The 25,285-nt window shown below is 39.9% G+C and overlaps 1 protein-coding gene across 5 annotated transcripts in view; it reads right to left on the reverse strand.

Moving 5' to 3' along the window:
* Positions 1-25,285, reverse strand: part of GARRE1 (granule associated Rac and RHOG effector 1) — a 77,219-nt gene that overhangs the window by 43,353 nt on the left and 8,581 nt on the right. For 2 of the 5 annotated variants that reach the window (XM_035706465.2, XM_035706464.2), the window contains exons 2-3: positions 14,960-15,014; positions 4,785-6,076 (exon numbers count right to left, since the gene is read on the reverse strand). In XM_035706465.2, coding sequence (XP_035562358.1) covers positions 4,785-5,279 — 495 coding nt within the window. In that variant the 5' untranslated portion in view covers positions 5,280-6,076; positions 14,960-15,014. Of the gene's footprint in view, positions 1-4,784; positions 6,077-14,959; positions 15,015-24,039; positions 24,182-25,285 lie in introns of those variants that run through there. The other 3 variants (XM_025425180.3, XM_025425181.3, XM_035706470.2) reach the window with 2 other exon arrangements.

Consider the following 25,285-nt stretch of genomic DNA (forward strand, 5'->3'; position numbering starts at 1 on the left):
TTGATTCTCTTACATTTGTGCTGAAAAAGAATTTAAGACAAGTGACAGATCCTTGTAAAAAGAGGTGGACATTTATAAGTTTCTAATAAATAGAAAACCATTTTACAGGACTATTTATACTGCTTTATTATTTTTTTTCTAAAGATTTTATTTATTTATTCATGAGAGATCAGAAAGAGAGAGAAAGAGGCAGAGGCACAGGCAGAGGGAGAAGCAGGCCCCATGCAGGGAGCCTGATGTGGGACTCGATCCTGGGTCTCCAGGATCATGCCCTGGGCTGAAGGAGGCAATAAACAGCTGAGCCACCTGGGCGGCCCTCTATACTGCTTTCCTATGAACTACATGGTTTAATTGTAAAGGATAACAGATTTCTACAAACAAAGAGTATTGAGGTAGATAAAATCAAAGAGAAATTAACCACTCATTTTAGCTAGCCTGGCACTTTACAGGAATACTGGAATTAACACAATCTGAAGAATCACCAGTGGAGATGCTCACAGATTCAAAGAGAAAAGACAGATAGCAGGTCTCTACCGACACCCCTGAGATCAAGAATCATGCTCTTCCAACTGAGACAACCAGGCACCCTGGTAATTCCACTTTATAGATGGGCAAAATGGGGCTTAGAGATATTGGGAGATTTTTTTCTTTTTTTTTTTTCTTTTTGATATTGGAAGATTTGCTCAAGGCTGTGCGGACAGTAAGCAGCAGTCATTTTCTAAGTCTAGGTCTTCTGACTCCATGTCCCATAACAGTGTCACAGGCTCCCGTTACCTAATGAAACACCATGGTCACAGCTCACCTCTCTGACAGTGAGTTTTTAACAGTGAGACTGTGAGGGCTGAAGCACCAGGGTAAGGGGCAAGTCACTGACCAGTACAGATGGGATAGGACCCATGTACACCCTGCTTGCCCCAGAGCACAAAGTAAATGGAGTTCTAGACATAGGCACCAGGATCAATGAGCATATCCCAAACCTGACAGTAAGTAAGGGAACATGAGAGGCATCTCTGAGAACCGTTTAGGGAGAAGACAGTGGGATTGGTGCTTTCTCTTAGGTTTAAAATGGCCAAGCATTTGAGGGACGCCTGGGAGACTCAGTCGGTTAAGTGGCTGTCCTAGGCTCAGGTCATGATCCCAGAGTCCTGGGATCCTTGCTCGACTGGGAGTCTGTTTCTCCTTCCACCCCCACCCTCACCCCTCCCCTCTACTCATGCTCTCTTTTCTCTTTCTCTTAAATAAATAAAATTTTTAAAAAGTGGGGGGTGGTCAAGCATTTGAACACTGAGTTCAGAGTTTTCCTCCCTCACAGTCCGGGACTAAGCTTCTCAGCAGAGGTCCACAGCTAGCTCGTCAAGTTCAGCATTGTTAGGCCTCAAGGATGAATGTTAGAGTCTCTCCCGGCCTTTCTGGTAAAACCCTAAAAACACTAACAGGAAAAAACCCAAATGCCCAGCCATTCCATCTGAATTGGTGAACATTCTGAGCATGACATCCTTAATGGCCTATGGCAGTACATAAGTTCTAGAAACCACAAATACTGCTCTGTGGAAAAGGCAAAATGTTAAAAGTCTGTAGGCCTGCACTTGGCAACTACATTTTAGGATTTACTCATAAGTCAGCTGTTTGAAACTTAGAATACACCCATACATTCTAAAACCCATCAATAGCACTTTCGAGTCTAGCCTCCAAAGCCTGTTTAGCCTAGTATGTACAAAAACATGGTAGTATTCCAGCTATCCCAATTGCATTTCAATGGGGAAAGCCAAGTCAAAATTCCAAACCACAACAATTAGAAATATTTCTCCTTCTCAGTTCAAGTGGTTCATGCTGGCCTCAAGGAAGCAGAAGGGCCAAGAGAGGTACAGCTTCAGCCCAGTGGCCTCCTAAACCCCTAGTCCTCAGGGTGGGTTCATCCTGCTCTAGTGGTTCTGATGTGGGGGCAAGGGCACTGGCCATGCGTGTCTAGCTCTGGCTCCTCCAGCACCTGGAAGCACAGCCTGAAAAAGGGTTCGATGATGTTCAGGTTAAAATAGAAGCATTTGGGGGCACATGGTGGCTCCATGGTCGAGCATCTGCCTTCAGCGCAGGTTGTGACCCCGGGGTCCTGGGATGGAGTCCCGCATCGGGCTTCCTGCAGGGAGTTTGCTTCTCCCTCTGCCTGTGTTTCTGCCTCTCTCTCTGTCTCTCATGAAAAAATAAATAAAATCTTTTTAAAAATAAATAAAAGCGTTTGGCCTTAGTTTTTTTTTTTCTTTTTCTTTTTAAGATTCTATTTATTTATTCATATAAATAAATATCCCGTTTATTTTCAAACAAACATCCCGTTCTGTTTCACTCTTTGAATTTCTTTTGAAAAGCATATATTCCAAAAAAAAAAAAAAAAAAAAAAAAAAAAAAAAAAAAAAAAAAAAAAAAAAAAAAAAAAGAAAAGCATATATTCCCAAAAAATGCTTTATGTATGCTTTACACGTTACTCAAAAAAATACTTTAAACTATCAGAAGCCATTTTAAAAACACTTCAAAATGGTAATTTCCCTGAATATAAGATGTAATCATAGAAATAATCAGAAATGTAAAATATACCTGGGACAGATTCAAAATAGAATAACCCTTGGGAGGCCTGGTGGCTCAGTGGTTGAGCATCTGCCTTCAGTTCAGGGTGTGATCCCAGGGTCCTGGGATCGAGTCCCACATTGGGCTCCCTGCATGGAGCCTGTTTCTCCCTCTGCCTGTGTCTCTGCCTCTCTCTCTGTGTGTCTCTCATGAATAAATAAAAAAATACAATCTTAAAAAATATATATAGAGAATGACCCAAGGAGACCATTATACATTTATATCAGCAGACTCAACAAACTACAGTCAATGGGCCAAATCCAGTTCAACAGATAGGTCTGCAAGTTAAGACTGGTTTTTACATTTTTAAAGGGTTATTTAAAAAAAAAGATGATGTGACAGAGACCACACGTGGTCCATGATTCCTAGAATTTACTATTTGTTCTGTACAAAAAATAAAATTGATGACCCCCAATTTATACCAATAATACTGTCTTTTCAAGTACAGTTCTCTCTCTCTCTCTCTCTCTCTCTCTCTTTTGGTTTAACAGGCTCCATGTCCAACACGGGGCCTCAACTCATGACCTTGGATTGAGAGTTACATGCTCTACTGACTGAGCCAGCCAGATGTCCCTCAAATATAGTTCTAAACTCTTTTGGAAATGTCTAAAAATCACTTTTAAACACAATAAAAATTAGTCATATCCCTTAATAGCCTACCCTTTTTTCAAAATCCACACAAGTATAAATTAGCTTGGTTAGCTACCCCAACCTTCAGGGTTGGCTTGAAGATATGATTTCCCAACATCAAATTCAGCCCCAGGGTGAAAGGGACATTCTCTCTCCTAGCATCCAGGAACCTAATCTCTGATGTGCTACTAAAATATAAAGGACTTGAGACATCAAACTCAGAAGAACTCTCCAAGCAGATAACAATAATTTTTAAAATTTAGCAGTTGTAATAATTAGTGACACTAATCTGGTAGGAGATCAGTTGAATAAATGATTTCCTAAATGAAGGAAGGAAAAAAGTCACCTTTATTCTGAAGGAAATTTGTATTCTTTTTTTTTTTTTTAAGTTTATTTATTTATTTATTTATTTATTTATTTATTTATTTATTTATTTGAGAGACAAAGTACAAGCAGAGGAAGAGGTAGAGGGAGAAGCTTATTAGCAGGGAGCTTGATGTGGGCCTTGATTGCAGGACCCCAGGATCACGACCTAAGCCAAAGGCAGATGCTCAACTGGCTGAGCCACCCAGGTGCCCCCAAAATTTGTATTCTAATCTTACATTCTAATCTAGAACCCTGAAAGAGGGAGGACATTTCATTTTGATTATCAAAGCTCCTAAGAAATGTTTAACCATAAGAATCAAACACACATCCAAATGTAAACAACTACGAATGTAGAACTGGAAAAATGATTTATCCTGTAAACATGTGTGAACTTCCTACATTAAACCAATGGTTCTATATAATGACAATTCACAAATATTTAGAAATTTAGAGGGGATCCCTGGGTGGCGCAGCGGTTTGGCGCCTGCCTTTGGCCCAGGGCGCGATCCTGGAGACCCGGGATCGAATCCCACGTGGGGCTCCCGGTGCATGGAGCCTGCTTCTCCCTCTGCCTATGTCTCTGCCTCTCTCTCTCTCTCTGTGACTATCATAAATAAATAAAAATTTAAAAAAAATTAAATTTAGAAATTTAGAAATTTCAGCCCCGACTAGGTACTTTTAACAGGATGTTATTTGGAAATTAAGTTTCTTTTTTTTTTTTTTTTTTTTTTTTTTAAATTTTTTTTATTTATTTATGATAGTCACACAGAGAGAGAGAGAGGCAGAGACATAGGCAGAGGGAGAAGCAGGCTCCATGCACCGGGAGACTGACGTGGGACTCGATCCCGGGTCTCCAGGATCGCGCCCTGGGCCAAAGGCAGGCGCTAAACCACTGCGCCACCCAGGGATCCCTGGAAATTAAGTTTCAACTTCAAAATTTAAAGAACATAAAATACAGGCTGATTTGTTTGTTTCACAGTCTATTAACCTACTTAATTGGAAATGAAAGCAATTCAGAACCTGGCATGTGCAAATTTTTTTACAAGGACAAGGTATCAACAGAAAGAAGATGACGATCACCATTGTGATAATTTGGGAAACACTAATGGGACATTCTCACTTACCCCTGGAACACATTTTCCCACCCAAGTACGACACAGAAGATACTCTACCTCAATGTCCTGGAGGCTGAATTCCTTCTGATCTGTAAAGTTTGCGGCCCCAGCACTAAGTTCCATCAGCATCTTGGCGATCTCGGGCTTTATGGCGGAAGTCAGCCGACTAGCTGCTTCCATGACATGCTCCTGTACATCTTTAAGCTGCATGGCGGCCTTGGAGTAGTGAGAGTTCCTGAACACAGTGCTGAAGAGATCTGTGAGGAAGGTACTGGCACGGCAGAAGACGTTGAGGGCATCCAGGTACTTGGAGATGCCCTGCTGGATGTCAGCGATGGGAGTGGAGTGGGGCATGGCATGGTGGCAGCTGCCTGCAGCAGTCAGGCTGCCCAGAGGGGCAGCGGTGGCCGTCGACGCCAGGGGAGCACTCAGTGCTCGGCCCAGCTCAGGCATCGGGTACTGCTGGTGCTGCTGCACTTTCTGCTTGGACCCGCCAAGCAGGAAGCGCCGCTTGTAGTCCATTTTACTGTCCTGGGCACTGCAGCAATACATGCGGGAGGGAGAACTGTCCCAGTGACTGAGCAGAGGGCAGGGTTCTGATTCCTTTTTTTTTCCCCCAAGCTGTAGCTAGGTATAAAAATAGCGGAGTTCTGCAAATCTAAGTTTTGAAAAAGGCATTTCCAGGAGGCAGGTGACCATGTGATCCAACGTAGATGTGAGAACAAGTATGTATAATTAGTATTTTCAGTGTAGACAGGACTGCTGACAAAAAATACAAGTGTGTCCAAAATGCTGTATAAGAACTGTTAGCATTCCACTCTCTTAATAAAAAGATATGCTTGCCGAGAAAAATGTTTACCTATAATTGCTTTGCAAGAATATTTTGATACTTGTATTTACAATGGCAGAAAAATAACTTAACTTTAAAAAATGTAATATAATGTAATATAATGTATCTTCAATATACCAGAAAAATTAGAACCCAAAAACCCACAAGCTGATCAACAGCAATTTAAAAAGCAGTACAGTTACTTCACACTAAGTCCTTAGGAAGGAAGAGCAAACCGCTTCAGAATTTTGACAGAGCCCGCCTGCCAAATCCATTCACCTGCAAAGCTTCTTCTCAATGGGAAAAATTTCCAAATTTCCTTTAATATTTTCTGAAAACAAGTGTTTTTTTTAAAAATGGCATTTGTTATTACAAGTCTTCTCCTCCTTCCCTTCTGTTTGCTGAGGTAGCAGTTTCCTTGTAACAGTAATAAGAGGTGCTTCCAGACTGGGTTGGCCCTCAATTGTAAAGTCTGAAGCAAGAATGCACAGATGTATTTGTAAGGCCTCTAAGTCATTTCCTGTGAGGGGGAAAATAAGATAAAGTTAGGAAAGTTACAGGACGATGAGTAATTCCGAAACATTAACTCCTGAAATGCTACAATACATAAAGGTGGGTTTAAGTGAATAGGAAATCATATATAACCTTACCAAAGCAGGTGCGACACTGAGAGTTCAACTACAACATGACGACTACTAGAAAATTCCTCATGTTGTACAAATAGTACAATAGGGCAAATAGTTTGATTCCACACCAACCACTCCACAGCTGAGGTTAATGGGGCCTGGACTTGTGTTTGTGTTTGACATACCCTTGATTCTTCCTCAAAGAGTTCATAAATCTGCAAGAGGATCAGGAGAGTACCCAGATCATGGGGAGGGGTGTCAACAACTACAGCACTCCCAAAACTTTAAGGGAGACTGGAAAAGAGAGGGAGAAATCAGGAAGGCGATAATAAAGGAAATGTTCCTTTGACCTAAACCTTGAGCGTAGGACAGGTTTTGACAAGCCCAAAAGGGATATGTGGGGCTCACCAGGTCAAGGGACCACCACCACAACAAGGCCTGGAAGCAGCATGGCTTGGGGTCTACTCAGGATTCCCAGATGGGCCAAAGTGCAGTGCACAGACAGAGCCTGGAGTAGTGAGTGGCTGAAGAGAGGTCTGTAGACAGGATTCTTCTCACCCTACCCAGCTCCCCTCTGGATGTTCAAAGAGAAGCTTGGCAGGGTGTGCTAGGTCTTACCCCCTGGGGTAGCTCCTATAGAACCCCTGGCTCTGGATTGGTTCCAATAGCAACATCTGGATATCTCTGGCTTTAGTTTCTGATACCTTCAACAGTGGAGTAGTGGGATTCTTCTCACATAGCTAACATCGGGGTTCACATTTGTCTGAACTATTTGTTCTCCCAAACATAACAAGAGTTCTATTTTACTGAGTGTTATATTTGTTCTAAATTAAACTTCAAACCACATGATCACTAAATATAGTTTGGCCTACTTATTGATAACTAGGTTTTCTTTCTTTCCATTATCTACCACCAACAAAAAAAAGTAGGTAAGCTGAACTTCATCAAAATTAAAAATGTTTTGGGGTGTCAGGGTGGCTCAGTTAGTTTGGCATCTGCCTTTGGCTCAGGTCAGATCTCATGGTCATGGGATTGAGCCCCACGCAGGTTCCATACTCAGCAGGAGTCTGCCTGAGATTCTCTTCTTCTCTCTCTATCCCTGCCCCTTGCACTCTCTCTCCCTCATAAATAAATAAATAAATAAATAAATAAACAAACAAATAAATAAATAAATATTTTGAAAAAGAACCTAATTAAAAGAGGGCAAAGGGGGATCCCTGGGTGGCGCAGCGGTTTGGCACCTGCCTTTGGCCCAGGGCGCGATCCTGGAGACCCGGGATCAAATCCCACATCGGGCTCCCGGAGCATGGAGCCTGTTTCTCCCTCTGCCTATGTCTCTGCCTCTCTCTCTCTCTCTCTGTTACTATCATAAATAAATAAAAATTTAAAAAAAAAGGGATCCCTGGGTGGCGCAGTGGTTTGGCGCCTGCCTTTGGCCCAGGGCGCGATCCTGGAGACCCGGGATCGAATCCCACGTCAGGCTCCCAGTGCATGGAGCCTGCTTCTCCCTCTGCCTGTGTCTCTGCCTCTCTCTCTCTCTCTCTCTCTCTGTATGACTATCATAAAAAAAAAAAAAAAGAACTATTTAAAAATTAAAAAAAAAAAAAAAAGAGGGCAAAGGGGGGCAGCCCCAGTGGCTCAGTGGTTTAGTGCCACCTTTGGCTTAGGGTGTAATCCTGGAGACCCGGGATCGAGTCCCACATTGGGCTCCCTGCATGCATGGAGCCTGCTTCTCCCTCTGCCTTTGTCTCTGCCTCTCTCTCTCTCTCTATGTGCCACGAATAAATAAATAAAATCTTAAAAAAAAAAAAAAAAAAGAGGGCAAAGGATTTGAATAGACATTTCTCCAAAGATATACAACTGGCCAGTTAGCAAATAAAAAGATGTGCAACATGGATGGTCATCAAGAAAATACAAATCAAAACCACTCCACACATGCTAGGATGGCTACAATAAAAACAAAACAAAACAAAGTGTGGGCAACAAACGTGGAGAAACTGGAACTCTCATACATTGCTGGCAGGAATGTGAAATGATGTAGCCACTGTGAAAAGCAGTTTGGCAGCTGCTCAAAATGTTAAAAGAGAATTGCCATATGATCCCAAAATTCCACTCCTAAGTATATGCCTAAGAAAATTGAAAACATAAGTTGATATAAAAACTTGCACATGACAACTACATAAAATCATAAATGAAAAACTTGTCCATAGTAATATTATGCAAAATAGCCAAAAAGTAAACAACCCAAATGTCTATCAACTGATAAATGGATAAACAAAATATGGTATAGTCATACAATATTATTCAGCCATAAAAAGGAATGAAGTACTGCTTAATGCTATACTGTGCATGAACCTTGAAAATATACAGTAGATGAAAGAAGCCAGACACAGAAGGCCATAAAATGTAAGATTCCACTGACATGAAACATTCAGATAAAGCAAATCCACAAAAACAGATAAAAGCAGATTAATGCTTGCCAGAAGTTGAGAAGAAGGGAATGGGGAATGACTGCTAATTAACACAGAGTTTCTTTGAGGGGTGATAAGGATGTTCTGGAACTAGATGGTGGTGATGCTCATACAGTTTTGTTAATACACTGAAACCCACTGAATTTCACACTTGAAATGATAAAACATTTAAAAAATATTTTATTTATCTAAAAAAAAATATTTTATTTATCTATTTGAGAGAGGGTGTGTGTGCAAGCTGGGGGGAGGGGGGCAGAGGGAGAGCGAGAAGCACACTTTCTGCTGAGCAGGGAGCCAGATGTGGGACTTGACCTCGGGACCCTAGAATCATGACCTGAGCCAAGGGAGACACTTAACCAACTGAGTCACTCAGATGCCCCCAAATGGTAAATTTTATAGCATGTGTATTATGTATCAATGAAAAAAGAGAAATAGGAAAACATATATACTACTGGCTTCCAAAAATACCTACTTAGAATAGATGAACAAAGGCCTAATATGCTACATTTGAAAAATTACCCACTAGTTAGTGGGCAGATCAGCATCATTGTGGGTAGCTATTGACTCACCAGGGTGGCGATGACCTGAATGTTTACTTGGAGGTAATAAAATCAAGCACTGACTTGTGCACTTTCCTATGTTATTCTTCAGTAAAAAATTAAAGGAACAAAGAGTTAACTAGCACAGAATGGAAGGAAGCTTGGGTAGGGAAACTGTCACTCCAAATGGACAGGCACTGGGGGTGGGCCTGGGGGCTAAGAGGGAGCAACACAGACATTACCAAATGGCCAGTCTTACTGCTTTACAATAAACCAGTGGGGCCAAGAATATGTGCACTGCACTACTCTGAAATGTATGTGCTTATATGCCTAACTTGGGGCAAGTGAGTAAGTCTTAAATGAAAAGCTTTCGCAAACTCTAAGATTCAGACCTAATCCAAACTGAAATTTCACTATTAAGAAGAGAGCAACAGGGGATCCCTGGGTGGCTCAGCAGTTTACTGCCTGCCTTTGGCCCAGGGCATGATCCTGGAGTCCCGGGATCGAGTCCCACATTGGGCTCCCTGCATGGAGCCTGCTTCTCCCTCTGCCTGTGTCTCTCATGAATAAATAAAATCTTAAAAAAAGAGAGAAAGAGAGAGAGAGAGAGAGAGTGTAACAGATTCATGAAAATAAAAATCTAAAAGGAAAGGGGGGGCAGGGAGAATGATGTCATAAAAAATGGCAGAGTAAGGACCTCTAAAAATTTTCTTCTCTATAAAAACAATAAGACAACTGGTAAAAATGGTCAGAATCAACTTTTTCCAAACTCTGGAAATTAGCAGCTTGCAACAAATTGGGGAATGTTTATTCAAGAAAAACAGCTGCATTTGGGTAAGAACAGTGAGCTTTCCAGCATTTTAATTTGACCTAGTTCCATTCCCAGTTTTCTAGCTCTGCTATAGCCTTACAAACTAACAGCAGTATTTGCAGTGAAAACCAGAAAGCAGGCAGCTACCAGAGGGAGCAGAACTCGGCTAGAACTCCTTCAGTTTCATTCCCAGGGAATTATCATTATTTGACCAGATAGATTCCCTGGAAGATGCTACTTCTCTGTTTGAACTGACATGGAACTCACTTGGAGAAGGGAGAAAATCTGCTTTCCAGAGTTCCTCTGTTGTATCATTTAAAATGCTTAGTTTTCAAGTAAAATTTACAAGACATTCAAAGAAACAAGAAAGTATGGCCCATACACAGGAAAACAAACGATAGAAACAATTCTGGGAGTTGGACTTACTAGACAAAGACTTAAAGTCAGCTATTGTAAAAATATGTTGAAAGAACAAATGGAAACATGTAACATGTAAAGAACCACAGGAAAGTATGATAGTGGTGTCTCAGCTAATACAGAATACTAACAAAAGATAAAAAATTAATTAATTTATTTGTTAGAGAGAGAGAGAGAGAGAGAGAGAGAGAGAGAGAATGAGCAGTGGGGAAGGGGTGGAGGGAGAGGGACAAGGGACAAGCAGACTCTCCACTGAGCAGGGAGTCTGATGTGGGACTCAATCCCAGGACCCTGAAATCATGACCTGAGTGGAAGGCAGATGCTTAACCAACTGAGCCACTCACGTGCCCTAAGAATTTTATTTAAAAATATAGAACCAAAGAGAAATTCTGGACTTGAAAAATATAACTGATATAAAAAATACACTAAGTGGTCAACAGCAGATTTGAGCAGGAGTGAGCAAACCTGAATGTAAATTGAGATCATTCAGTGTGAGGAGCACAAAGAATGAAGAAAAAAGAAAAGAGCCTCAGAGACCTGGGCGACATAATCAGGCATAAAATGGGATTCCCATAAGGAGGAGAAAAAGGCACAGAAGAATATGTGAAGAAATAATGGTCAAGAACTTCTCCTATTTGATTAAAAATATGAATCTATACAACCATGAAGCTCAACAAAACTCCAAGTAGGATAAACTCAAATTATAATCAAATTGCCTAAAGCCAAAGACAGAGAATCTTGATACCAGCAGGAAAGCAATTTATCACGTACAGCTGACCTCATTATTTATAGCAGTTATGTTATAGAAGGTCACCACACAAACTATAATTCACAAATAACGAGTCAGTATTCTTAGAAGACATACAGAGTTAAATCCCTATGAGCTTCTGGTCATAACACTTCCATCAAGCAATCAATACATAACCTTGTTTTATGTATGTTTCTCTTCAAAAATATCTTATTTAATATATATTGCTAATTCATTAACATTGAACTCACAGCCAACAGCACCATACCTCACGCCTGAATGAAGCTTATCTAACAAACACATTTTCTTGTGGACTGGCTTACTGGCTAAACTTTATTTGTAACACAAATTCAATACTTGTAAAGCTCTTGTGGTCATTTTTGGACATGCGCAGAGTGGTAAAAATTTTTGAAGTGCCCAATGTCCATGCCCCTAGCTCAGGTCAAACAAAGTGATGCTCTGTCTTCTTATTTCAACTCTCAGATTATAAATACAGTGTCCTTTCCACAGTTTATCTAGTGTCACTTTTTTTGTTTTGTTTTTGGTTTTTTTGCTTTTTGTTGGCAATTTCACTGTTTAAAACAGCCCCTCAAACCGCTGCGCCACCCAGGGATCCCAAGTGTATAGTTTAAAAAGACAAATTGATGCTTTAGGAGAATAATTACAACTGGTGAATCATTTGCTCCTTTTTCTTCCCTTTAGGAATGTATTATTTTAATTTATTTTTTAATTCAAGTATAATTAACATACAGTGTTATAGTAGTTTCAGATTAAGGACCATATTTTTTTTAATAAAAATAATTTTTCTAAAAGGTAAACAAGTTGGGGGATTATGTTGGTCATTAAACTTTTTATTTTAGTGCTATGGTCACAGTGAAATTTTTATACACACGCCAACGGATATTATAACTGCTTAAGGAATCACTTAACAAGCTAAAATATATATTCAAATCTCTTCACTGTTTGGTTTGCATATAGCTGCTTCATCAAAAATAATCACTTCAAACAAAAAGATAAGAACAAGGGTTGGTAAGGATGTGGAGAAACTGGGACCCTCATACACTGCTCAAAGGACTGTAAAATGGGATAGCACTTCAAAAAAACAGTTTGGCAGTTCCTCAAAATGTTAAATATAGTGTTACCAAATGATCTGGCAATTCCACTCCTAGGTACATACTAAAGAGAAATGAAAAAAATAGATGTCCATACAAAAACCTGTACATAAATGTTCATAGCAGCATTATTCTTAGTCAAAAAACACAAACAATACAAATGTCTATCCACTGGTGAACAGACGGTGTACAGCTACTATATATGTATATGTTATATACATGTAAAGGGATGAAGTATTGATACAAACTAAAAGGGATGAACCTTGAAAACATTGTGCTAAGAAGCCAGACACAGGAAGTCACATATTTTATGATTCCAGTGATATAGAATTTCTAGAACATGCAAATCCAGAGACAGAAAGGAGATCTGTAGAATGGGGTGTCACTGCTAACACATACAGGCTTTCTTTTTTGGGGTAATGAGAGAGTTCTGAAGTTAGATACTGGGGATGGCTGCGTACCTCTGAATATACTAAAATACATATGGTATATGAACTGTATCTCAATAAAGCTGCCTTTAAAAAAAAGTTTCATCTTTCATTGCCATTTTCTCCTTATGTAACTTATTTGCCAGCAGAAGGTACATAATAAAGAACAAGTCTCCCAGGGACACCTTTAATGCCACCCTTAGTCTCCTGTTCCCACTTCCTTAGAAATTTGTATTTAAGTGCTGCTAACCAAAATCTAGTAATGTCAGTGCCAAAAAGGCCCCTTCAATTCACAGATGAGGGGGATGGTCCCAGGACACTGAATGCCCAGCTCTAGACCACAGAGTGCCAGGGTCAGACCTGGGCATCTCGACTCCCAGAACTCCAAACACACACGTAAATGTTCTGCGCTCAACTACTCAGACTGGCAGATAGGTTAAGTGATGTTGCTGCAACAAATCCTGAATCAAGTGGCCTAACCTAACAGACTTCTCTCTCTTTTGCATGCAGTTCAGTGTGGGTCTGGCAGCCTGTCTTCAACTTGTTATGACATGACTGGAACTTGTTTCCCAGTCACCTGAGTACAAAACAAGAAACTCATACCTACTCTTGACTGCTTCCGGCTGGATGCGACACACATCACTTCACCTCATGACCCTTTGACCAGAATTAGTCACATGGTACCAATGCAACTCCAAGAGAGGCTGGGAAATGTAGGGGCCCTTATGGAATATCGGGTAAGCATTAGTGTCAGCCATTGGTTGACAGCCCAGTCTCGCTGCATGTTGATAGTTCTGATCGGGTAGTGATGGCAATTCTGATTCCACACAAGAGGGCTGTTTGGTAATGCAGTCTGCGCAGTTGCTTTTCACAAGCCAGGAGGTTCTCCCACAGGCTGCTCCAGGACATGGTTGAGTACGCATGCAGAGTTGGGGAGTGGCAGGTAGTGGGGAGGGCAGGGTAATAGATTCTTTTGAAATATTGATGAAAAAACACTCTTGATCAAAGACATACCCAAAACACTGAAGTTTCCATTCAGTTTTGAAATTGAAGCCTCAGATGAAGAACCACCTGCCCTCCATACTCCCCAGGCTTCAGTGAAAACCTGTATGTATCATAAGTGCTTTAACAAGACCACTTAAGTGCCATGGTCAAGTGGGGTTCTTCTCCAGGCAGAGAGAACACACAAACCCCTTAAGAAGATGAAAAATGATTTTTACTTATTCTTAACAGATCTGTTTGTTCCTGTGCTGATCTTTGGTGTAATAAAACTAGATACTGTGTTGAAGTCAAGGAAATATCATGGGATTGAAATACCATTCAAGTTCTATCATTTTCGAATGGGATTTTGCCATGAAATAATACACAGAAAATGTGGTGACATCCATTTAAGGAGTTGTCTTCATGGCAGTGATCATTTCTCCTGACAAAACACTGCTGGAAGCTGGATGATGGATATACGAGATCTATCATATCATTTGCTCTATTGTTGGGTATGACTGAACATATCCATAATAAAAAGTTTAAAATGCACAGAAACATGCACAGAAGCACCTGAATTTATCCCTTTCATTACTTCTTTTTTTAAACATAAAATTCTTCTTAATGCTTAATGTTTTCCTAAAGCTTTCCCCCATATTTATCTGCCTGAAGGGCTAAAATATGTTCAATCCATTTAAGGAAATTTCTGTATTTTCTCAGTAAGAGTTTTCACTGGGAAAATATTCATCATTTATGAATCCATTATTCATATGCATTGCGGAATCAATATATATTGTGAAGACCTCAGAAGTTAGCTGTAGCCAAGACTTGTAAAATTTAAGTACTTTATTCTTTAATGCTTTATGCTTCTTGAGAGTCACAGGAAGCTATAATGCTTCCTGAGAGTCACAAACACATAGCTGAAAAGGACGTTTTAGGACATAAGTCACATTTTTTCAACACCACAGTAGTTTGCTAAAATTCTAAATAGATTAAAACTGAACTCAGACATGATTATGTCATTTAAAACATTCCTTTCTGCAATAGAAATCGTTAGTAATTTCGATTTCACATGGTAACAAAGAACATGCTTGAAACTAGACAAAGATTAAGTATAAAAGGGTTTTCTTATATTCCTAGCTGACAAGATATAAAAAGTGGTTTGGTCAGCCTAAGAATATCTAAAGAGCTTCCCTTTACAGAGTACAGTGGATAAGAGAGTGACCTTGAGGGCCGACTAACTGGGTAGGATCCTGGCTCTGTCACTTACCAGCTACGTGACCTTGGGCAAGTTCTTTAACCTCTCTGTGCCTCAGTTTCATTGTCTGTAAAATAGGGATAATAACAGTAACTACTGTTATTGAGTTCATTGAGTTTATACACATAAAGTAGGTAGAATAATATCTGCCACATACTGAGCAGTGAATGTTTGATGATCTTGTTATTATCATTCCCACACAGTAAGTGAAAGTAAGCAAGCCTTGTTAGCTCTGCTTGTCTGGAAAAAAAGTATAGGCACAGGTCCTGCAGAGTCAGCCAATTCCTGAACTGAGTAGAAATCTATGTATTCTAGGTAGGAGGCATCACTTGTTTCAGTGATGTGATAGCTATGATTTGTGAACACAGAGAACAATTTTAAATCCATTTCAGTCATTAAGCCAGCAGAGAAAATGGGAATGAAAAGCAGTCCTGTTGTCCGTAATAGTATGGCACAAAGTAGCTTCATTTCAAGATGACAGGCTAAATAAATAGGCGCATATACTTACCTTCCCACTGGCCCCAAATCCTAATGACAGAACACTAAAGACATTCACAAGGGAATCACAACAAAACAGTAACGAGAAGGGCTGAGGGATATAGTCTCTTTAAATGCTGCTTACTAAAAAAAAAAAAAAAAAAAAAAAATGCTGCTTACTTTCTAGAAGACGAAGAGAAAGCAGAGGGAACGTATGACACGACAGACCACAGCAGAGCTGGACATTTCCCAGGACATGCAGAGCCAAAGGCAGGCAGAGAGGCAGAGCCCTTTTTCCTGGAGGAGCTGGATAAACGCCCAGCTTTGAGTCAGCAGGTACAGAAATCAGGAATGGGGGAGATAGGTTCATCAACCTGATCTCCTCCACACTTCTCACTCCTGGTAACTCACTCAGCCAACTCCTACCAGGCAAAGGGACTGCTGGAAAAACAAGAACCTCTTCTCAATTATCTGTATTATCAACCCACTTCTTCACTGATAAGGATCACCAGACAGCCAGGAAAAACCCCAAAGGGCAATAAAGGACAACTAAGATGAAAAGCAGATCAGACTCCAAAAGAAACATATATTTCGGGTCCTTGAAAAAAAATTTGAACTGGTATCCTCAGAGAGATATAAGATAATACATCCTTAAAACAAAAGCAAGCAAACCATAAAGGAAGCAGAAATCAAGAAAGAATTCTTGGAAATAAGAAATATGATTGCTAAGTTAAAAAAGAAGGAAAAAATAGAATAAGAATGGAGTAGGGTGCACACATTTGCTTATATGTTTTTTTTTTAATTTTTATTTATTTATGATAGTCACAGAGAGAGAGAGAGAGAGGCAGAGACACAGGCAGAGGGAGAAGCAGGCTCCATGCACTGGGAACCCGACGTGGGATTCGATCCTGGGTCTCCGGGATCGCGGCCTGGGCCAAAGGCAGGCGCCAAACCGCTGCGCCACCCAGGGATCCCAGCTTATATGTTTTAAAATAAGCAATGGAAGAATAAATCAAGCATCAATAGAAATGTTACCTATGTGCTATCGAAAAGAACAAAAGCCTGGAAGGAAACTATAATTCTCTCAATCTACCTTGCTTTCTAGTTTTGTCTTTAGAACCAAGTAAAATATCGGATACAATTAAAAAACAAAAGTAAAGCAAAAAGAAAACAATCCCTTAAAAAAAAAAAAAAACCCTAAACTATTTATCAAACTGGCATATAATCACACAGAAAAGGATTATTTGAAGTTTGAAGTTTTGGGTTTTTTTTTTTTTGTCTCTTATTTGAAGTTTAAACTGTTTTTACTGTACCTCTCTGGTGTTACTGTTGATAAAGGAGAACAGACACAAATATAAAATCAAAGAAATAAAAATCCTTTAACCATTCATTTGAATTTGAAATATTAGTCTGAAATCATGATTTACCTTATTTCTTTGTACTTATTTACTTTACTGAGAAGACCTAGAAGGAATCACAGCCCAGTTGTAATGAATGCCCCTAATACTATTTTCCATCAAAAATCAGACCTCTTTTTAGAAATGGCTGATTCAGAAACAAAAAAGATAAGCCAGGAATTTTTATCAAGCCAGAAAGCAAGGGGATCCTAATCTGGCTGGTGTCAAAAGAACTCTGAGTCAACCTGAAGAATAAGTTGTATTAATGACCAATGAGACAATGTAAACATACAAAAAACATAAACAAAAACAAAAAAGAACAGGGGATCCCTGGGTGGCTCAGCAGTTTAGTGCCTGCCTTCGTTCAGACCAGGGCGTGATCCTGGAGTCCCGGGATCGAGTCCCACATCAGGCTCCCTGCATGGAGCCTGCTTCTCCCTCTGCCTGTGTCTCTGCCTCTCTCTGTCTCTGTCTCTCTCTCTCTCTCTGCTTCTCATGAATAAATAAATAAAATCTAAAAACAAAAAAAAAAAAACAACAAAAAACCACCACCCAAAAACAAAACAATCCGCAAAAAAAGTAAAAATAAAAAATAAAAACAAAAAAAACCTCCCTTGAAGCGAAATTCATTAAATATATAAAAATATAATAACAAGTTTGGGTGGCTCAGTTGGTTAAGCATCCAACTCTTGGTTTCAGCTCAGGTCCTGATCTCATAGGTTGTGGGATGGAGATCTACATCAGGCTCCACACTGGGTGAGAGTCCGCTTGGATATTCTCTTCTTCTGCTCCTTCCCCTACTTGTACTCTCTCTTTTTCTCTCTCAAATAAATAAATAAAATCTTTTTAAAAATTAATGAGTTTGGACTTGGCAATAGTTTTCTGGATAAAACACCAAAGCACAGACAATGAAAGAAAAAACAGACAAACTGGACTTCAGTTCAAAAGTTTTAAAACTTTTGTTCATCAAAGGACACTATCAATAGAGTAAAAAGGCAATGCACACAATGGGAGAAGATACGTGTAATTGTACCTCTGAAAAGGGATTAATATCCAGAATATATAAAGAACTATATACAACTCAAAAACAAAAAAACAAACAATCCATTTTTTTCAAACAATCCAATTTTAAAGTGGGCAAAGGACTTGAATAGATATTTTTCTGAAGAAATAGACAAATGGGGATGCCTGAGTGGCTCAGCAGTTGAGCGTCTGCCTTCAGCTCAGGGTGTAAACCCGGGATCCAGAATCGAGTCCCACATCGGGCTCCTTGCAGGGAGCCTGCTTTTCCTCTGCCCCCCCTCTCTCTGTGTCTCTCATGAATAAATAAATAAAATCTTTAAAAAAGAAAGAAAGAAAGAAATAGACAAATGGCCAATAAATACATGGAAAGATGCTCAACATCACTGATCATCACAGAACTGCATATCAAACCCACAATGAGATACCATTATAAATCCATTAGGATGGCTATTATAAAAAGAAAAAAAAATACAGAAAATAACATGTTGGCAAGAATGTGGAAAAACTGGAACTCTGGGCATCACTGGTGGGAATATAAAATGGTACTGTCGCTATAGAAAACAGTATGACAGTGCTTCAAAAAATTTAATATATAATTATCATACGATCTAACAATTTTACTTCTCGGTATATACACAAAAGAAGTGAAAGCAAAACTTAAACAGATATTTGTATACTAATGTTCATAGCAGCATTATTCATAATAGCCAGAAGGTAAAAATAAGACAAATTTCCAACCATGGATGAATGGATAAACAAAATGTGGTACAACCACAAAATGGTATATTCTTAAACATAAAAAGAAAAGACATTCTGATACATGGTTCAACATGGTGGCAATACCTGTGGACTTAAGAAGGCAGAGATCATGGTCTCTACTTCCAAAGTCACAGCTAGGTAATCGAGCACCCTGCTTGTCAAGCTCAGGTGGAGAGTGAAGACTATAGGTGGGTGGAGAGCTGGCTATTTCTCCGGGGGAGCCTCTCCTTTATCTTTTACATCTGTTTATAGAAACTTTCACTACCTGCATGCACGCACGTGCACACACATACCTCATTTCTCTAGTCAAATATACTCACCTGTTCTTTCAGTTTTGGGTTTTGCAACTTAATTTACCTTGCCAAAATTAATGACCAAAAGAAGATGAACTTTTCAAAAATGATATACAAATGGCCAATAAGTACACGAAAAGATGCTCTACATCATTAGCTATCAGGGAAGTGCAAGTTAAAACCACAAGATCCCACTTCACAACCACTGGGATGGCTTTAATAAAAAAGACAATACCAAATGCTGGGGATGATATGGAGAAACTGCCTATGGGAATGTAAAAGGATGTAGAGACTCGGGAAAAGTCAGCAGAACAATAGAATTACCATATAACCAAGCAATTCCACACCTATGTATGTGAAAGAAACGTAAGACATGTCTACAAAAGACCTGTATATGAGGTTTACTATTCATAATTGTAAGAAAGTGTAAACAACTTAAATGTCTACCAGCTGATGAATGAATAAACAAGATGCGGTAGAGCCATGCAATGGAATATTATTCAGCCATAAAAAAGGAAGGAAGCACCAGTCCCTGCTATAACATGCATGAGCCTTGAAAACACTGTGCTGCATGAAAGAAGCCAGACACAAAAGGCCACATACTAAATATGATTCCATTAATATTAATCATCCAGGATAGAAAAATCCACTGAAATCGAAACTAGATTGTTACCTAGGGCAGGGGTGGCTGAGAAGAATGGGGAATGACTGCTAACAGGTTCAGGGTTTCTTTCTGGAGTGAGAAAAATGTTCTAAAATTGATTGTGGTGTTGTCTGTAGGATTCTGAATACACTATAAATCACTGAATCATATACTTTACATGGGTGAATTGTATGATATATGAGTTATATCTCAATAAAGCTGTTCAAAAAATATAAAGATGAACTACTCCATAAACAATTCCCTCTTCAGGAAAAAAAAAATTTTTTTTTCTCCCTCCAGTCTGCAACAATGTAAATCTAAATCTACCCTTGATAATATGGAGACGTCACAGGAAATTCTTTAGGGAGATTAGTGAAGTTATTGTCTGTGAAGTTCAAAGCCCAACCGTTTCCATGTTTTTTGTCAGTTCAGAATGACACAAGCCATATTTAGAAATACACTCCAGAAAAATGCTTTGAAGAATTTTATTCTCAACATTCATGAATGTAAAATATCTATCCAGGCAAGAGAAAATGTCTGAAAGATTTAGTTCTTTGTTCTCTTAGCCCTAGGACTCTACTTTTTGGCTCCCCTTATATGTTATCAAACTAAAAAGAGAGTGGGGGCAATTCTGTAAGGGAAGATGCTTGTCCTCCTAGCTCTACTCCTGCCCCTCTGGCCATTCTCAGTTGCCTCTGTGAACCACCCTTCCTCTGACCTGAAGCACTATGGTTAGCCAGAGCTCTATGCTGTGCTTTGTCTGTTTCTATGATCAACATGTTCTCCCTAGGAGGATCCCTAAATCCATCTCTAGCCCAGATCTTTCTTCTGTGCTACACATCCCAAATATTCAACTGCCTACTGGACAGGTCCCTGAGTCAAGGGTCCATCACCAACCTTCCCGAGGTTCCTTTCCCATGTTGGTGACTGGGAGAATGACCAACCCTTGATCCACCTGTACCATCCACCTGTACACCAGAAGACTGGTAGTTATCCTCTACTCCTCACCCTCCTTTACAGCCACTTAATCATTCAGGAACCCTCCTGCTCCCTTGATATCTCTCAAGTCTTTTTCCTTCTCTCTATGTTCACTGCCAATCCAAAGTTCAGACCTTCTTTCCTCTTGAATTACAGAGGAGCCTACTGAGTAACCTCCCAAACTCCTGGACTGCTCCCTTCTGGTTGCTGTGTGATTGTTCTAGAGCCAATCTAATCATCTACTCTCCTGTTTAACATCTGTGTGGCTCTCCACTACCCTTCCCAACTGTCTTCCTCCACCCCTGTGCCCACCACTGCCCAGTTTTTGCTGTGGCCATCTTCCCACTCATTGTCTACATGCTCAGTTCCCTCTGCCTGGAAAGCTCTCCTGGTTTATTCTCACTCCTCCTGGAATCTAACCTAGATCACCTCCTCTGGGAAGCCACCATGGCAAAAAGTGAGCTAGAAGACCCTCTGTGTGCTGCTGTAACACTCTGTTTTTAGCCCCGTCTTCACATTCTCTTTTGCTGTATTGTAACAAGCGAATCACACCACTAGTTTCCATGCTTTCCTGCCACATCCAACCCACGGGATCACTGAGGCCCATTCAAGATAGTCCAGAGTGCTAAGCACACTGTAAACATTCAACAGGTATTTGTTGAATGACTTCATCCTTAGTATTTGTTGAATGGTGTTTTTTTTACAGCATTCAGGCAGTCGGTTGCCATCCACAGAAGCCATCCACAGAAGCAGTAGTTAAGTGTTAGAAATAAGCCTCTATTTAAAAAAAAAAAAAAAAAAAAGCTACAGATGACATGCTATGTTAATGCAAGTACTCCTCAATAAAACAGACTATTCATTAAGGGCCGACAACCTGTCAAGCATTAAACTAAACTTTAGATACATAAGCTTAGTTAATCCTTGCTAGAACCCTAAAATAAATAGCTGACATTAACCAAATGGGTACTTGGTGCCAGGCTCTGTGCTATGCATTTCACGTGTATTATCTAATTTAATTCTCACAATGACCCTGTGAGGTAGGTAAATCTTCTAAAGCAGTTAAGGGAGTTTTTCAAGTTCTTGCCACATGGCTAAGGTAGTAGTCACCAAATGAACTGGGTTTGGGCCCTGGTAATCTGCTGCCAGAGGCTGGGCTCTCCACTGTGCTAATCCACCTCTGTCAAATATCTAGACCTTGGCATTCTGCTTATCACTCTTAGAGAGGAGATGGCTTAAAGCTGTAGTCTTCTTGGAACTGACAGGAAGTTAAGCTGAAGTAACGAAAAGTAAAGTGATCTCTCTTTAGGAGATCATACCTGTATCTATTACTGATGACACCCAAATTCAACTCTTTGGTCAAGACCTCTCCCTCCCAGGACTAGACTCATGAAACATCTCCTCAGGTCCTTCAAACTTTATCTAGTCACCCTTCCATTTTCTGCTCCTTCTACTGTACTTACTGTTGTGGCTAAAGGCACCCAGAGCCTAAACCTAAAATGACCCAGAGGCCCTGGTCTTGTTTCTTTGGCTTTCTATCCTTTAATTCTGCTCACCTGGTCTACAGCAACTGCTCCATGAATGTGAGCTACTGTTACACTCTAGATGCCTCTCATTTTCTCCTTTATACCCCCAGTGTTCAGCTTCCCAGGAACTAGCCTTCCGGAGCAAGCAAGATCAAGACTGAGAGAGAATGGAAAAAAAAAAAAAAAAGACTGAGAGAGAATGGTTTCTATGAGGACCAGAAGCCAGGCTGTCAGATGCTCAGGCCCTAGCTGTTTCGATGGAAGCACACAGAAGGGAAGATACACCTCAAAGCTGGCTGATAGACAATAGCAAAATCTAAGTGGCAAACCAAAAATGTATGAGACTGTCAAATACTGGAATAGAAACTAACAAATGGCTCCAATTCCAAGGACCCAGACATTCTTTTTTATCCCATTTTACAAAATTAGAAGAAGTCAGCTTTCAATCCTTTAACACAATGGTTCTCAACAGGTGGAGAAGAGGATGTTTCACACACACATACATAAACATTCGACTCAGGGGACATATGACAATGTCTGGTAACACATTTTGGTTGTCACAACTGCTAACTATCCTACGATGCACAGGACAGCTCCTTTGTTCATACAAAGGCAAAGAATTGTCCAACCCAAGATGTCAGTAGTGCCACTATTGAGAAACTCTGCTCAACAAATGCTTTGACCGTCCTCCATATCCAAGTAACCTACTGTATAAAGAGTTACTTCTTTCTGAGAAGATAATACAAACTTCTCCCATAAACGAAGCTACCAAAAGTCCACAACACAACAAGAGTTACCATGGGAAAAGAAGTGAGTAAATGCTAAATAGTGATTTAGAAGACAAATGCCATGACTTCAGAGGAAGGAGAGCACCACAAAGGCTGATGCCCTCTTCAAAGATCTCAGAGAGGAGATCCCTGGGTGGCTCAGCGGTTGAGCCCCTGCCTTCATGAAGCTCAGGGTGTGATTCTGGAGACCTGGGATCGAGTCCCATGTCGGGCTCCCTGCATGGAGTCTGCTTCTCCCTCTGCCTGTGTCTCTGCCTCTGTGTGTGTGTGTCTCTCATGAATAAATAAATAAAATCTTAAAAAACAAACAAACACACACACAAAAAAACCCCCACAAAGATCTCAGGGAACAGACTGGTCCTTCAGTCCACTCCAAGACTGCCAGCCAAGGCTCCCACCTAGGGAGGACCAGAGTCCACCTTTCCAGCCTTACTTAGAACAGGTCCCTTCAAACCACCCTTTGCTTCTACCAAGCCATTCACCCATGACAGCAGCTGGGCCTCCAGGCTACAATGTCCCACTCCTACTATTACAATGGAAAAAACTTCTCACCTACTTCACAAAAAACGCTGCCCTCCAACTGAGCACCCCACCCCATGAAGGGTGCAGAGGACATGTCATCATCTCAATCCAATCACAAAATCATGTTCCAATGATTCCTACAGGAAGGACATAGTGAAAAGACTAAGGTGGAAAATGTTTTAAATGGCTCAGGCCTTGTTCTCTGCCACCTAAAATCAGTGCTTAGCAGCAGCCAGCCAGGAGCTGCCTCATTTCCTGTAGTTGCTCGGTAAAAATAGGAAGTGGGGGAGGAAGTTCACAAAGCAGAAACAAAAGTAATCACTGCCTAGCTTCCTGAACACAAATCACTGAGCAGGGAGGGTATCATTAAAACATCAAAATGGAAAGGCAGACATGGAAAGCCAAAGCCAGAGGAAAGGAAGTGACAGTTCTGGGTCCACCAAGCCCAGATTATTTCTGTGCCCAGAGACTGTCCCAAAGAAAAATATGTGCAAAACTGAACACTAGCCTATTATACAGCCAAGGAATTAATACTAAGCACGTTAATTTAAAGAATCACGCAAAAACTCCAGAAACATTAAAGTTCTGAGTAAAAAATCTCAGTGAAAAGTTTTAAGAAGGCCAAGATTATTATTATTAGTTCAAGAAATGATTACTAAAACTGCTATTAATATAAAACAAAAACTTACCAAGTAAACTGATCAGCTGATGAAATCTGAAACCCATTTATCCTAAATTGAGCCCTGAAAATTCAAGTACATAGGAAAAAAAAACAACCCTACCAAATAAGAACTCTGATCAACATTTGAATCTACCAAAATTAAAATGAAGATATTTTTTATACCCATCCTCCAGCAACATGGTCAACCCCGCCAAGTGGTCCTGAATGCTCTGAATGTTAGAGGCACACAGGATGCAGAGAAGGGGAATCAGGACCTGCTGTCAAGGAGCTTCTGGTCTAATGGGGGAACAAACTGCCCCCACATGATGACATCTGACCTCTTGTCTTGACACTTGGTCGGTAACATTCATCACCACAAAACAGGACATCCCTCTATAATAACAAAGCAAGATATCATTAATAGATCTAAAAAGCTTTTTTATTTAGTAATCTACAAACAAGTGATAATTTAGGCAGAAGAAAAAAATTTTCTAACCATGAGGTCAACAGAGTTGAAATTTAATTTCAAAGTAACACAGGTTAAAAAAAAAGGCATAAACAGTCGTACAGATGATGGGCAATTTTGTTTAAATTGAGGGTATTTTGGGGGTGGAGAAAGAGGAAGATCAAAGGGTAGTTTATTTTCTAAACAGCACATAAATAAGTAGAAAAGTAAATGAAATGGATGGTAACCACCATATATTCAGTTTCATACCAAGAAAAATGGTGAACATTTAGTGGGGAGAGGGGGGGAATCTATTACTGGTCCTGCTGAGGGCAGATCTAGCTATCTGTTAATAACCCATGGTGTTCTAAGACTTGTGTTTAATCTTATCAAACCAAAAGAGTAACTCAAAACCTGTTGCCTTTAAAACAAAATAAGTATTAGAACTTCTGAAATAATTTTATTAGAGGAACACTCTGAGCCAAAAAAACTATTAAAACAGAAATCTTCAAAAGGAAAAGCAGGGGGCAGTTGTCAAAGCTTCGCCAAGAAAAGGTTTATGTACAAATAACCACAAATCTCCAAAGGATAAAGTTGGCTCTGAAATTTCTGAAAAAGTTTGCTCAGCTAAAACCAGGTTTTTATTGATAAGCTAAAATTTTTGCATCCAATACAACAGAGCACGAAGAAAACATTCACAACTGCAAATTGTGCCACTGATGGAAATTTGGGTATAAATCAAGGAGTATGACTTAAAGTAAATCTTTTTTTTTTTTTAACTGTAGTTGACTGAAGAAAATAATTTTTTTAAAGTTACAAGCATTGATGT

This window comes from Canis lupus, chromosome 1, assembly GCF_003254725.2.
Source record: "Canis lupus dingo isolate Sandy chromosome 1, ASM325472v2, whole genome shotgun sequence".
Classification (NCBI taxonomy): domain Eukaryota; kingdom Metazoa; phylum Chordata; class Mammalia; order Carnivora; family Canidae; genus Canis; species Canis lupus.